Source organism: Salminus brasiliensis, chromosome 1 (genome assembly GCF_030463535.1).
Source record: "Salminus brasiliensis chromosome 1, fSalBra1.hap2, whole genome shotgun sequence".
In the NCBI taxonomy this organism is placed as follows: Eukaryota; Metazoa; Chordata; class Actinopteri; order Characiformes; family Bryconidae; genus Salminus; species Salminus brasiliensis.
In genome coordinates this window covers 97,775,040-97,790,606 of record NC_132878.1, presented here as the reverse complement: position 1 = coordinate 97,790,606, position 15,567 = coordinate 97,775,040, and the positions used below count along the sequence as shown (strand labels likewise).

The 15,567-nt window shown below is 43.4% G+C and overlaps 1 protein-coding gene across 6 annotated transcripts in view; it reads left to right on the top strand.

The window, feature by feature from the left end:
* Positions 1–15,567, top strand: part of cspg5a (chondroitin sulfate proteoglycan 5a) — a 52,091-nt gene that overhangs the window by 34,986 nt on the left and 1,538 nt on the right. Inside the window, exons 4-5 of one of the 6 annotated variants that reach the window (XM_072692547.1) lie at positions 2,919–2,994; positions 10,399–10,455. In XM_072692547.1, the coding sequence (XP_072548648.1) occupies positions 2,919–2,994; positions 10,399–10,455 (133 nt within the window). Of the gene's footprint in view, positions 1–2,915; positions 3,073–10,398; positions 10,456–15,567 lie in introns of all 6 variants that reach the window. The other 5 variants (XM_072692546.1, XM_072692545.1, XM_072692549.1 and 2 more) reach the window with 5 other exon arrangements.

Genomic DNA, 15,567 nt, shown 5'->3' with positions numbered 1-15,567 from the left:
AAACAGAGATGACGATGATGGAGAGCAGGGGCGGGGGATGGGGTCCTGAGGGGACTGCAGCACCTCTGGATTTTATTAATATGTAAATAATAATCTGAACAGTGGCTTTGTCTCGACATGAGACCCCAAAACAAGTTCTATATGGTGCTGAGAACGGGTTCTTTGACTTGTGATAGTGGAACAAAAGGTTTCCACCAATCTGAAGAACCCTTGAAGAAGAAGAAGAAGAAGACCAAATTTAAGCATCTGAAGGGTTCTTTGAGTTGTTATGGTTCCTCTCTGCTTTCCCGGATTTCATCTGATCTGTAGCTCATGTGGATCCATGTGCTAGTCAGCTCTGCTGAGCTGCAGATCAGGCAAAACCCAGGGAAGCAGTAAGGATGGCAATGTTTACAGAAGTAGTTGGACGCAGCTATACTTACTAGGGCAGGCAGACGCCTGTGTCAACGCCTGTGCCAATGCCTGTGCCAACACCTGTGCCAAAGCCTGTGCCAATGCCTGTGCCAATGCCTGTGCCAATGCCTGTGCCAACGCCTGTGCCAACGCCTGTGCTGGCCAACATCACTTAAGAAAGATGAAGGGAGATAGAGCGCCATCTACCCACCCGGAGAGAGTACGGCCAGTTGTGCTCTCTCAGACTCCAGCTGTTGATGGTAAGGTGGAATGGCTCGGGACTCTAACTCACAACCCTCTCAGCCATACTAGTAGGGAATTACAGGTTCCCCTCTCTATGCTGTGTGAGGGGGTGCTTGGGTTGAGCTTGACGGACCCGAAATGACCTCAGGACTGACCTTTTTTTGCTCCTCGCTGCTCCAAGAGCTCAAACTTCCTGTGTGTGATGTCATTTAAAGCACCTGTACATTTACTTATACACAAAACCAGTTCATGTGACGGTGTGGTAAACAAGGCAAACTCAGTGTATGTTGTGTGTGTTGGGTATGTTGTGTGTGTGTATTGTGTATTTTGTGTGTGTGTTGGGTATGTTGTGGGTGGGTGTTGGGTATGTTGTGTGTGTGTGTTGGGTATGTTGTGTGTGGGTGTTGGGTATGTTGTGTGTGGGTGTATTGTGTATGTTGTGTGTGTGTGTTGGGTATGTTTTGTGTGGGTGTTGGGTATGTTGTGTGTGGGTGGGTGTTGGGTATGTTGTGTGTGTGTGTATTGTGTATGTTGTGTGTCGGTGTTGGGTATGTTGTGTGTGTGTATTGTGTATGTTGTGTGTTGGGTATGTTGTGTGTGTGTATTGTGTATGTTGTGTGTGTGTGTTGGGTATGTTTTGTGTGGGTGTTGGGTATGTTGTGTGTGGGTGGGTGTTGGGTATGTTGTGTGTGGGTGTTGGGTATGTTGTGTGTGGGTGGGTGTTGGGTATGCTGGGTGTGTGGTGTGTGTGTGTGTTGGGTATGTTGTGTGTGGGTTGGGTATGTTGTTTGGGTGTTGGGTATGTTGTGTGTGTGTTGTGTGTGTGTGTTAGATATGTTCAAGTCAAGTCAAGTCAAGTCAAATTTATTTGTATAGCGCTTTTTACAACTGTTGTCGTCACAAAGCAGCTTTACATAATTAGTACTTAATAAAGAACAGAGACAGAGAAGAAAGAAGAAATAACATGAAGCGTCAAAGCGTCAATGTTGTGTGTGTGTTGGGTATGTTGGGTATGTTGTGTGTGTGTGTGTGTGTGTGTGTGTGTGTGTGTGTTGGATATGGTGTGTGTGTGTGTGTTGGATATGGTGTGTGTGTGTGTTGGGTATGTTGGGTGTGTTGAGTGAACCAAGTGACTGTGAGCTGGAGGTGGATAGTGTGCTAATGTTTAGCATATGTCGCTAACACCAATGAAACAGATGATGTCACAGCAGATCCAGCTGAAAGTAGACCAGTGTGTGTGTGTGTGTGTGAGTGTGTGTGTATGTGTGTGTGTGCAGCAGGGTGACCTACTTACTGCTGAGAGAGCAGTGGAGGGGGATGTGGACAGGATTTAAACACACATACACACACACATACACACACACACTCCACACAGTTACGCTACACAACACAGGAGAGGAAGAGCAGAGCGAGTCAGACTGAGGATGAATACAAAACAGAGAGAGAGAGAGAGAGAGAGAGGAGGGGGGAGAAATAGTGAGAGGGGAGAGAGAGAGAGAGAGAGAGTGACAGCCACCACTAAATAACCACCTGGGAAACCATAGCACAGACCTAGCAACCACTCAGCAACACCATAAAAATCAACTGGGATACCATAGCAACTCATTAGAATTATCATAGCAACCACCTATCAACCACTATTCAACACTATAGCAACCACCAGGGATACCATACCAACTTCCTAGGATACCCTAGCAACCACTTAGCAACACCATAGCAACCACTATTAACCACTTTCCAACACCATAGCAAAGGCCTAGGATACCATAGCAACCACTTAGCAACGCCATAGCAACCACCTAGGATACCATAGCAACCACTTTGCAGCTAAAAAAACACAATTTCACCCTAGTGATCACATAGCAACAGACCCGCAACTGCCTGGAATTGGGAGAGGCTGAAGGACAGAGAGAGAGAGAGAGAAAGAGAGAGAGTCTGTAGAGGAAGCTGAGTGAAGGTGTCTCGCCCACTCCTCCATCTGCTGTGTGTAATTTCAGTCACTCATAACCTGACAGACGAGATGAAGAGTGGGCAGCAGCGAGAGAACACACACACACACACACACACACACACACACACTATAGCCTACCCAGCCCACATCACCATTAAATACTGTGCCTGAGCGTCGTGAAGAGGCGGAGATATGTAAATGTGTGACATCACAAGAACAGGTAGTTGTGAGTATGGGCCCTTTAAGCAGGTGTGTGAACTCGATGAGCAAACCTGTTACTGCACTAATGCTCTCTCTCTCTCTCTCTCTCTCTCTCTCTCTCCTGCAGCAGTAAGTATCGCCCGTCCTCGGAGCAGCACAATGATAATTTCTCTCTCTCCACCATCGCTGAGGGCTCCCACCCAAACGTAAGGAAACTGTGCGACACCCCCCCTGTCCTTCCTCATGCTCGTGCTTTGGCTTACTATGATAACATTATCTGTCAGGTAACGTGCTCTCGTCTCTCTCTCTCTCTCTCCATCCCTCCATCCTCCCTCACGCTCCCTCTCGCGCTCTCTCACTCTCTCTCTGCATGGGCCTGAGAGAGGAGAGGGTCTCTCCTGCGGGGGGGAGGGGGAGGGGGCTGGGGCTCTCTGTCCAGACAGGTCTGCTCTCACACATCGGTGCGCGCGGTTACCGGGGAAACAGCAGTTACCATAGCAACACGCTTCACAGAGGATAGAGAGAAAAAACTTTCTTTTGCTGTTACCATGGACACGCACACACATATGAACAGACATATAAATGAACACACACACACACACACACACACACATATGAATACACACATATATGTGTACACATACACATATATGAACGCACATGTATATGAACACACACACACAAATGTGGACACACACACATATGAACACACACAAATATGGACACACACATATGAACACACACACAAATATGAACACACGGACACACACACATATGAACGAACACACACATATATGAACACACACACATATATGAACACACATATATATATGAGCACACACACATACATGGACACATACATTAACATATGAACACACACACACCCACATGAACACACACAAACCCACATGAACGAACACACACACACAAATATGGACATACACACATATGAACACACACTCACACATGGACACACACACATATACGAACACACACATATCCACACACACACATATATGAACACACACACCTATGAACGAACACACATGGACACACACACATGGACACATACATTAACATATGAACACACAGACACACACATGAACACACAGACACATATGAACACACACATACATATAAACACACACACACACATATATGAACACACACACACATTGACTTACCCTAATACTTATACACACACATATGGATTTGCACACAAACACACGCATACAGACATACATGCACATTTAATAAAGCACACACACACACCTACACACACACACACACACACACTCCTCTGCTAGTGGTGGTCTATAATGAATTCAGTTTTCATGTGCTGCTGACCGCAGTCTAATGACTTCCTTTCATCTTCCTGCTGAATGTTCACGTGTGTGTGTGTGTGTGTGTGTGTCTTTATCCAGCTGTGTGAGAGGGACCCATCAGAAACCCACCATATTGATCCCACCACTGAGAATCAATGCAGAGGCTGAATTACACACACACACACACCCCACACACACATACAACCATTCACACACTCCCATGACGGCATGGGTTTAATACTGCCTAATGACTAAACCAGCGTGTGCGTTAGCGAGCTAAAGGCTACGTGGCTAACAGCAACAGAAATTTAGCATAGCTAACTGATTAGCACACTGAGGCTAGCCTAGCCGAGACTAATGGTGGTAGGCAGCCGTGTGATAGCTTTACTGCTACAGCAGCTACAGCATAGCAGTGCTCTCCTGTCTGGTGGGGTTAGCCGCTATGCTAGTATACAGTGCTTTAGGCCTACGCAAATCTTTCTCTGAACATCTTCCGGTTCCGTTAGACATCGTAAACCATAGCTTAGATCATCTCTTGGACTTCAGTGACCCTTATAATACCCCTGCTGAAAGAACCGATCCTTTGAGTTGCTTCTGGTCGCAGGTTTCAGAAGGTCTAAGCTGACCTTTGATGGTCAGGGTGGTTGAAAAGCTGGTCATCCAGGCGAAAACATACCCTATACTGGTAAGCTAGCTGGCTAATCAGCTCTTGACCAGCATAAAGTATGCTGCATTTGATTTTCGGTCATGCTGGTCAACCAGTTTGGTCATGCTGGTCATACTGGTTGTCTAGCTCGATCTGGCCAGGCTGGTCTATTAGCAGGGATAAACCAGGGTTTAGCCAAACAGCCTAGTTGTACGCCATCCTGGCTGGCCAAGTTCGATGTGTGCAGACTCACCATCAATGGGACACTAAACCCCCCCATGCCCCCTCACCCTACCCCACAGCACCCTGCTGACCCCCTCCCTCCCTTCCCTCTGCATTACTGCATGCTCAAATGCTCACATGCGCCTCATAGTGGCCATGCGAGCCGCTGCTGCTTGTCCGCTTTGCTGCATCTATATATATATTATATATATTTCTGTGTTTCGTTTCATTCGTTTATCCTGGTTCAGATGGATGGAGGGGTGGGGTGGGGGTTGGTTGGGGTGGGGGTTGGGGGGGTGTTCATGAAATTCAAATAAAGAAGAAAAAAGAATGAATAAATCTTGAAAATCAGGATAAACATCTGAGATGCAACGTCTCGCCACCACCAGTAGGTGGCGTGAGAAGGGTGGAGGGGCTAGAGGCCTGGCTAACGCACCTGCAGCATGGGTAGAAGTAGCGCTAACATGGGCGTAGTTCTCTTGTGTGGGATAACCATGGGTGTGTCTTGATAAGCAAACCCCTGCTGGCGTCGTTGGCGGCTAGCAGCTGCTAATGTGAAATAATGTAAATAATGCTACGGCTAATACGTCGATAATTCCCATGCATTGATTAGATTATGATTTTAAAAAAGGATGCTAAATTCTCACCTAACTAATGCCAAGCTAATGCTAAATAACAATGCTAACAATATAGCTTGTTATTCATAATGTAATATTTAGCAAAGTTACCTTAATTCATACTTACATTCTAACAGGTTCTCAGATTTTAGCCAGATGAGTAGCGAATTATCAAAGTTAGCTAGCTAAAGTATTCTTGAGGTAACTCAATTAAAGGACTGCTACATACGCTGTTAACTGTTAGCTGTTAGCAACTGCTATGTTAAACATTAAGTTCTGTCAAGAGTTCAAGGCTGCAGTGACTGTGTAGATATCGGTAAATAGCTAGGCTAGAACATAGCTTATTTATAGTGTATCATTTAGCAATTACACAGCTTTAGAATCAATTTATGTAGTAAAATATAAATATTATTTCTATAATACGCATAGAATACATTCCAAAACAGGTCCTCCAATGTCCCAGATGTCTTGCGAGTTATCTAAGTAAAGTAGCTAGCTAAAATGTCCCTGAAGAAACTCGGTTAAAAATTTGCTGCTACTAAGTATAACATTTAGCAATGCTACACTGACGGCCTTTGTGTTCATTTGCACTAAGTCTTGTGAGTTATCTAATTAAGTTCGCTAGTTAAAGTATTCTTAAAGTAACTGATGCTAGCATCGTCAGCTAATATGAAATGTTAAGTTCTGTCACGAATTCAAGGTAATTCCTGTGCATTAGCCGAGACTGAAGTTTGAGGTGTTTAAAGAGAACAAGCTTCTCAGCTAGCTTATGCATAGCTAACATTAGATATTTATGCTAACAGTAAAGCTGTGATTCATTACATAACAGTTACCAAAGTTAAACTTATTCATGACATCCTTCATTGGAAATTTTTTAATTAGCTAGCTAAAGTGTTCCTGAGGAAACAGTTAAAAGATTGCTGCTTGCATTGTTAGCATCAACTTCATAGGTAATTCCCCCACATTCATTAGCAAAGTGACTGAATGTGGTGTTTGATCAGAATATGCTAAATTCTCAGTTACATAATGCCTAGATAATGCTGGACATCAAGGCTAACAACGTAGGTAACAACGTAGCTAACAACGTAACAACGTAGCTTTTCATAATGTACCATTTAGCAAAGTTACACTCATAGATTTGAACAGGTTCTCAGATGTTAGCCAGACTTAAAGCGAATTATGAAGTTAGCTAGCTAAACTGTTCCTGAGGTAACTTTATTAAAGTACTGCTGCATATATCGTTAGCAGCTAGCAGGTGCTAACGTAAAATATCAGTCTGTCAAGAATTCAAGGCTGCAACGACTTTATGTATAATGGTAGCTAGATAGCTATGCTAGCTATACAGTTTAGCTTATCCATTCCAATACATTCTCAGATTTTAGCAACATCTAACGAGTTGTATCCAAATAAGTTACCTAGCTTAGCTAGTGTTCCTGAGGTAACTCGACTACATTCTTGCATCATTGGCAGCTAGCAGCTACTAATGTGAAATCATACAATTTAGAGAAGGCAGAGCATTAGCATTTTAGCACGAGCTGAGAAGTTCTTCTTCCGTTCAAACACAAACTTTAGTCTCTGTGCTAATTAATGCTAATTAATAGGTTAGCTAGCTAAAGCCTTTTGAGGTAACTGATGGCTGTGAATATTCAGTAGGTAGCTTAGCTTACAGTAAAGGTAGTTAAATAAGGGTTATGGTGGGTTTCTTCTCCAGTCACATTAGCTTGAGTAAACGTGCCCTTCAAAATAAAAGTCTTAATGGGAAATTCATATATTCAAATTAACAGTCTGCAAGTTTCTCTACAATTAGCAATTTCACACCAACTGAACCACTGAATGATGCTGTAACTTTGTAAAATCTGTGGAAACGCTTTAAAGTTAGCTTCAGGGTTAAAGGTTAGCTGCACCCCTAGCCATGCTATTGAGTTAGCTATCTAGAATGGGCTCTAAATAAGTCTCATCCTCCACAGAAACACAATTTTATGCATTTTAATACACAAATACTGTTTATTAACTCAAACTTTAACATATTAAGCTAAATTATGACAAAGTTTTATTTATAATATGTTATTGTTGTTATTATTATTATTGGTATTATTATATTATATTATATAATATTATTATATGTTACTACTATTAACTTTAGTAAATAAATAGAAATTATGTCTAAACTGCGGATTTTTAAATATATATAATACTATATTTAAACAATCTAATATATAATAATAACATAATTTATATATGAATATATATTTTTTAAATATATTATATATATTTAAGTTTCCTCTAGATGACTTATTTACACTTATACAAGGAGAGTGCTTTGAACAGGGGTGCACAAACTTTCTCACAGGGCTGTATCGGTCCATGTCCACGTAGTAACCCATCTCTCTGCTCGCTGAAGATTTGAGTGTGCACTGTCTTCTCTTCCTCTTCTTCTTTTCTCAGTAGCCGTATCAGAACCTTCGCCCAGCCCACCGAGACTAACACCACCTCCCCAGCAGTGACCTTTACTGACCCCTCTCAGTGACCGCTGCTCATCTGTCCACTCTTAGCTGCTCTTTCCTCCACCTTACCTTCCTGTCTACCTGGACGACCGGGGCTCGAGTTCGTGGGCGTGATTAGGACGCTTGGCACCGAGCCAATAGCTAAACTAACCTTCATTAGTGAGCCGTCATGAACAGCTGTAGAGCCGGTCACTCACACCGTCCGCTGTCAGACCTGAGCTAAAGCACGAGCTTACTGTCTCTCTCTCTCTCTCTCTGTCCTTATGTCTCTCAGTCTCTCTCTTTGTCCTTATGTCTCTCAGTCTCTCTCTCTGTCCTTATGTCTCTCAGTCTCTCTCTCTGTCCTTATGTCTTTCAGTCTCTCTCTCTGTCCTTACGTCTCTCAGTCTCTCTCTATGTCCTTACATCTCTCAGTCTCTCTCTCTGTCCTTATGTCTCTCAGTCTCTCTCTCTGTCCTTATGTCTCTCAGTCTCTCTCTCTCTGTCCTTACATCTCTCAGTCTCTCTCTATGTCCTTATCTCTCTCAGTCTCTCTCTCTGTCCTTATGTCTCTCAGTCTCTTTCTCTCTGTCCTTATGTCTCTCAGTCTCTCTCTCTGTCCTTATGTCTCTCAGTCTCTCTCTCTCTGTCCTTGTCTCTCAGTCTCTCTCTCTGTCCTTACGTCTCTCAGTCTCTCTCTCTGTCCTTATGTCTCTCAGTCTCTCTCTCTGTCCTTATGTCTCTCAGTCTCTCTCTCTGTCCTTACGTCTCTCAGTCTCTCTCTCTGTCCTTACATCTCTTAGTCTCTCTATGTCCTTATCTCTCTCAGTCTCTCTCTCTGTCTTTATGTCTCTCAGTATCTCTCTCTATCCTTATGTCTCTTAGTCTCTCTATGTCCTTATCTCGTTTAGTCTCTCTCTCTGTCCTTATGTCTCTTAGTCTCTCTCTCTGTCCTTATGTCTCTCAGTATCTCTCTCTATCCTTATGTCTCTTAGTCTCTCTATGTCCTTATCTCGTTTAGTCTCTCTCTCTCTGTCCTTATGTCTCTTAGTCTCTCTCTCTGTCCTTATGTCTCTTAGTCTCTCTCTCTGTCCTTATGTCTCTCAGTATCTCTCTCTATCCTTATGTCTCTAAATGCATATATGCAGTATATCTCAGTGGGGAACCCTCAGGGCATTCTAGGAACAACCAAATTTTCCATATTTTTAATTATTTTTGAAACAGGTGAAAAGACTGATTATTGTTCATTTATTTATGTATTTATTTTTTATAATATTCAAAATACTTATTTAGAATTATTTATAAATTATTTATTATTTAGAATTATTTAGAATTCAGTCTGAAACCATTTACATTTACATACAGCGAATATAACACTGGGGATTTTGGCCTTCTGTTTACTAAATACCAGCTAGAAATAGTCTTATAGGCTGTAATACTAATAATTTAATGTTCCCATTTTATAAACCTTTAATATTGAGTATTTAATCTAGAACCTCTAAAAAATGCCCATATGAACCAACATTATACCTTTACCTTTACCTTTACATTAGCTTAGCTCTAACATACTGTTACAACTGCCCAAGGGGCGCTAGCAGAAATTAGCGTTATGCCGTTAATAACTCAGAGTCACAGTCAGAGCTCACCACTGATATATACACCAATCTGCCATAACATTAAAACCACCTGCCTGATATTGAGTAGTTCCCCCTCGTGCCACCAAATCAGCTCTGACCCGTTGAGGCATGTCCTCCACAAGACCTCTGAAGGTGTCCTGCTGTGGGATCCTACCTGGCACCAACACTAACGTTAGCAGCAGATCCTCTGTAGACCTGTACGTTCTGAGGTGGACGGGGCCTCCCATGACCCTGTCTGTCACCGGTTCACTGGTTGTCCTTCCTTGGAGCACTGTTGGTAGGTACTGACCACTGCATACCGGAAAGACCTCACAAGACCTGCCTGATGTTCTGGAGAACCAGATCAGCAGTGTTATTCACATCACCTGGTGGTTTTAATGTTATGGCTGATCATTGTATTTTTATTTATTATTTATTTATCTTTCTTTTGCTGTCCTCCCTCTCCCTGTCTCTCTTTCTCCCTCTCTCTCTCTCTGTCTCTCTCTCTCTGTCTCTCTCTCCCTCTCTCTGTCTCTCTCCCTCTCTCTGTCTCTCTCTCCCTCTCCCTGTCTCTGTCTCTCTCTCTCCCTCTCTCTGTCTCTCTTTCTCCCTCTCTCTGTCTCTGTCTCTCTCTCTCTGTCTCTCTCTCTCTGAGGTGTGTGTATATAATGAGGTATAAAATATACTCTAACCCCCTTCAGAAAACCATGAGCAGATACACCTGGGAGTGTAAGACCAAAGAGGAGTCCGGCTGTGAGGTAAGAACCCCAGCCCCGCCTACAGCCCCGTCCACAGTCCCACCCCCCCTAGAGAGCAGCTGGCCTTTCATTGTGCCGTTACCCTGCCAATCATCAACACCACACCCTCTGTAGGCTGCACAGACCAGCCCAACACACTCCCATCTCCATCCCAGAGCAGCACTGATGAGTTTGAGAACTGATTACAGGAAGCTGTAGACTCAGAAGGTCAGATATCGAGGGGACGGCGGTTCTGTAGTTTAGGTGCGTCTCCGCCTTCACTTCGCTTTGGTTCTAGGAACAAGAACTCCTAATAATAACAATGCTCCTAAACTTGGATCAGGTATCGAATCATTAGGCTCACTGAACCCGATTCCCTTCAGCAGCCTGCTCCGTTTACTGTAATGGAGAACAGCCGGGAGGGAGGGTTAATGACGGTGTCCTGACACATCCTGTCCCCTCTGACGTCATCTTACCGAAGGACCATTTAGGACCCAATACATTAGCCAGCTGATGTAGCTATCAGGCTACTAGTTAGCTAGCAGAGCTGATCCCCCTTCGATTATATTAGCTATCATGCTATTAGTTAGCCAGTCAAGCTGATCCACCCCTCGACAGTATTAGCTATCATGCTACTAGTTAGCCAGTCGAGCTGATTCCCCTTTGATTGTATTATCTAGCATGCTACTAGTTAGCCAGCAGAGCTGATTCCCCTTTCGATTGTATTAGCTAGCATTCTACTCATTAGCCAGTCGAGCCGATCCCCCTTCGATTGTATTAGCTATCATGCTATTAGTTAGCCAGTCAAGCTGATCCACCCCCTCGACTGTATTAGTTATCATGCTACTTGCTATTAGTTAGCCAGTCGAGCTGATCCCCCTTCGAGTGTATTAGCTATTATGCTACTAGTTAGCCAGTTGAGCTGATCCATTCCCTCGACTGTATTAGCATCATGCTATTAGTTAGCCAGTCAAGCTGATCCACCCCTCGACTGTATTAACTATCATGCTACTTATTACTAGTTAGCCAATCGAGCTGATCCCCCTTTGATTGTATTAGCTAGCATGCTACTGGTTAGCCAGCCGAGTGGCTCATTCACAGTGTGTTTTATCTAGTGGTAGTTTGTTTTTTTATTGTTTTATTATTTTTGGATTCTAATTATCTACTGATCCTGCACAAGGTTAGCTCGGTAGTGGATAGCGAGTGCACGATAGCTAGCTTTACCTGTTGGGTTCAGCTTTATATGCCAGCGTAGCAACAACAATATTATCTTGTTGAACTTTTGCTAATATGCGATTCTTATTTAATAAATGAAGTTAAATAGTGACGTTTTATCCAGATAAAAATGTCTAAGTAATAATCAGTAAATATCTTCATACGTTTTAATCTGGTATATAAGTACGACAGCAGCGTGAAGATGCACAATAAATCACATACGCGATTTTAACCAATGGAACAGTCGAGGGGACAGGATGTATCACGACGCCGGCACTGCTAGAGCTGCTCTTCAGTTTAAGAAGAAACCGAGAGGGGAGGAGCTGCTCACTCCTCTTTGGTCTCTCAAACTTTGAATTTCAGAATTAAAGTCAAGTAAGGCAAGTAAGTCAAAACCCTTGTATCTCTATTGTATCACTTTATTAGAAGGCTCCTTACATATAGCGTCCACATGACTACAACGTAACGCTCACATGACAACAGAGTAACGCTCACATGACTACACATGGTTTGGTTTAGTTTGTGTACATTAGTCCTTCACAGTTAATATGAGGGTCATTCTTATGGGATTAGGTCTACACCCTTAAGCACACCCGCTAAGTTACCTACCAAACATATCACATAACACTAACGGGAGCCACCTCACCAGCACTTTAGCTAGCCGGCTAACTGCCTGACTAGCAAGTTGACTAGCTCCTGACTCGGTAAGGCAGCCATTACCCATCTGCAGGCCTGAACCTAGAGCTCATTAATATCAGCTGTATTTGCTATTATGCTAGGCTAGTTTGTGGAGATCATTCAGGTCGCCATGCTGCACTCATTCACCTTCAGGAGTTCTGCTGAGCAGCAGTTTCCTTCACCTGCTGAGCACACCAGCAGGGGGTGGGAGGAGGAAGTGGAGCTTTCTGGGTCATTCTAGACGTTCTCTGACCTTCAGACAGCGCAGGACGCTGGAATCGATCTTCTCCTCCGCCCGCGGCAGAGGCAGGCTTGGCGCTCATCACGGAGAGAAAACGGAGAGTGGCGTAAATGAAACTCTGCAGTGAATGGAGGGAGTCTCTCCAGACAGGAAATGGCTGTAAATCCTATTTAAAGCCGCCAGCCAAAAGCTACTGATCAATACTCTCCTGAGCCAGAGCGCCGGGTCTGTTTACGGCCCCGTCACTTAAATACATCTGGTCGGGAACGACATTCCTCTGAAGTGTAGGAAATTCCAATGTGTGTTTAAAATAAATAAATAAATAAATACAATTTACAAAATTTCAAAAGTAAAAGTGTACTAATATACACCAATAATCCAAAACATTAGGACCACCACTGCCTAATATGCTGATGGGAATCGCCACTCCACCAAAACATCTCCCTCTACCTCTGAAGACAGGTGAAGGTGGTATCTGTGGTATCTAGTACCAAGACGTTCTAGCAGATTCTTTAACTCCTGTGAGGTGGATCAATCGAAGATCTGACACAGATTTTCAGGGCTTACCAGACCAGACCACCTTCAGAGGTCCAGTTCTGACACTTATGTGTCCACTGTAGAAGCTTTTGATGGTGGACAGGAGTTAGCATGGGTCATGGGTGACCAGCCCTCATACACAGCAGGGGGCGCTGCACTGTGTGTTGCGACACAGTCCTCCTCAGTAGAACTTCTGACAAGATAGCCTTTGATGCCCTTACAAATCGATGAGCCTCCACCCACTCCACTGATTGGTTGTCTGCCGAATGCCGACCTCACTGTACCGCACCGTGCTGGTACGGAACCCGCTAGATCGGGTTCAATCGGGTTCAATCAGAACAGAGCTCATTTTAGCTTTGCTCCAGCTCATTACACTTTAGCCTTATTTACATATATCAGCCTTGAAAGCACAGTTTGTTTAAAGAGAGGTTGGAGAATCGCTGCTATTATTGAGGTCTGAGATGTGTCCATCATCCCTCACCACCCTGACCTTTTTTCGATGTTGACCCCCAACACACACATGACCCCAAAACCTGCCCCCCTGACCATCAAAGAGAATATATAAATATAAATACACATAAATAAACAAACGTTTTCCAGTTCCACGCTGGCGGAAGAAAGGATGCCTCGTACCCTGTCACCATGGAGACAGCGTATCCCCACGTCCTGCCTGAGGTCACTATATAGGCCGTCGCAGAAACGGGTAAATCTGCTCCTGTGAAGGAGACACACTCGTGCCTTAACTATATATATATATATATATATAACACACACACACACATATATAAAAAAAACACACACATAAAAAAAAAACACAAACATAAACACAAGCTTATTCCCCACCAATTAGAGCTAGAGCTTCAGGGCTAATGTAGCTAACAAGTAATGGAAGCTCATACCCCACCAAATAGCTCTGGAACTACAATGCTAATGTAGGCTAATGTACCCCACCAATTTAAGTTTGAGCTACAACGCTAATGTAGCTAACAAGTAATAGAACCTTATACCCCACCAATTAGAGCTAAAGCTACAATGCTAATGTAGGCTAATGTACCCCACCAATTAGAGCTAAAGCTACAATGCTAATGTAGGCTAATGTACCCCACCAATTAGAGCTAGAGCTACAATGCTAATGTAGGCTAATGTACCCCACCAATTTGAGTTAGAGCTACAACGCTAATGTAGCTAACAAGTAACAGAAGTTTGAAACCACCAGTTAGCTCTGGAGCTAGTAGGCTAATGTGGGTAACAACTAATGGTTTCATGTTTATAGATAATAGTAAGCAGCTCTATTTGCAGTTAGCGTGATGCTAATTTGTTTGTGCTTCTGTGTTAGCTTACTACATTAGCCTCGTAGCTAAAGAAGCAAACATTAAACATGCCTGGACTGAATCATCGTCAGGAAATGGTGTAAAACTGGATGTATGGTGTGGTTGGATTAGACTCTGAATGATGATGATGATGATGATGAAGATGAAGATGATGGTTATTCCACAGAGAGAGGTCACGGCTCTGTATTGCAGAGGCTAACAGCTAACAATGCTGGAGATGGGGCTGTATGAATGCAGGGGGCTTTGCATGGTGCATGACCGTTGGGGGGGCGGTGGGGGTTGCTTGCCCAAATTAGTACCCCCTCCTCATACAGCCCAAAACCAGTAAACCCACAGCATCCGCATACCAGCTCCCGTCCCGCGGTGTGACCCCAGCCCGCGGGTGGAGCGCTGTGGATGTGATCGCTAGGCTGCTCGTGATTTTCTAGGCCTGGTTGTTTGAGCACTTGCTGACCTGGACACAGGCGCTGTAGTTGGCTGGGAGCTCGTTAGCATGCTTCCTAATTATGAGTCGTGCATTTTTATCATACATGTGATATAACTGACCTTCCTGACGGACAGTGAGGCAAAGCTGCAGGTAAGAGCGCAGGACTGACCGAGGAGTGGAGGATTCAGTGGGCTTGGAGTGAACAGTAGACAGAGTGCTATGGCGTAGTTAGCTTTGGTTAACTGGAATGACTGTGTGTGTGTGTGTGTGTGTGTGTGCGTGTGTGAGGTGATGGTGTGTGGGGGGGGGGGTATAATAATGCATCATGATGCACCTAAAATTTTCAATAGTTTTAATTTCCATATTTAAACTGAATTGAATTGCATTAAATCATGAAATAAACAAAACTGAATCAAATCAAATTTGACACTTCAGCACTGAATTGTTTGTTTCTTAAACAATCCAAATGAATCATACTTGAGAAATGAATCATACTTGAGTTTTTATGATGAAATAATTAATTGTATAAAGAATCATATAGAATTACATCATTAAATTTGAGATTGTGTAAAGAATCAAAGAATCAAATAGAACTGATTTGTGTAATTTTATGATACATTTTATTGTTTTGGAATCATTTTTGAGGTTTCATGTGGCACAGAATCTAACTTAGAGAATCCAAAAGAATAAAGTTGTGAAATTTG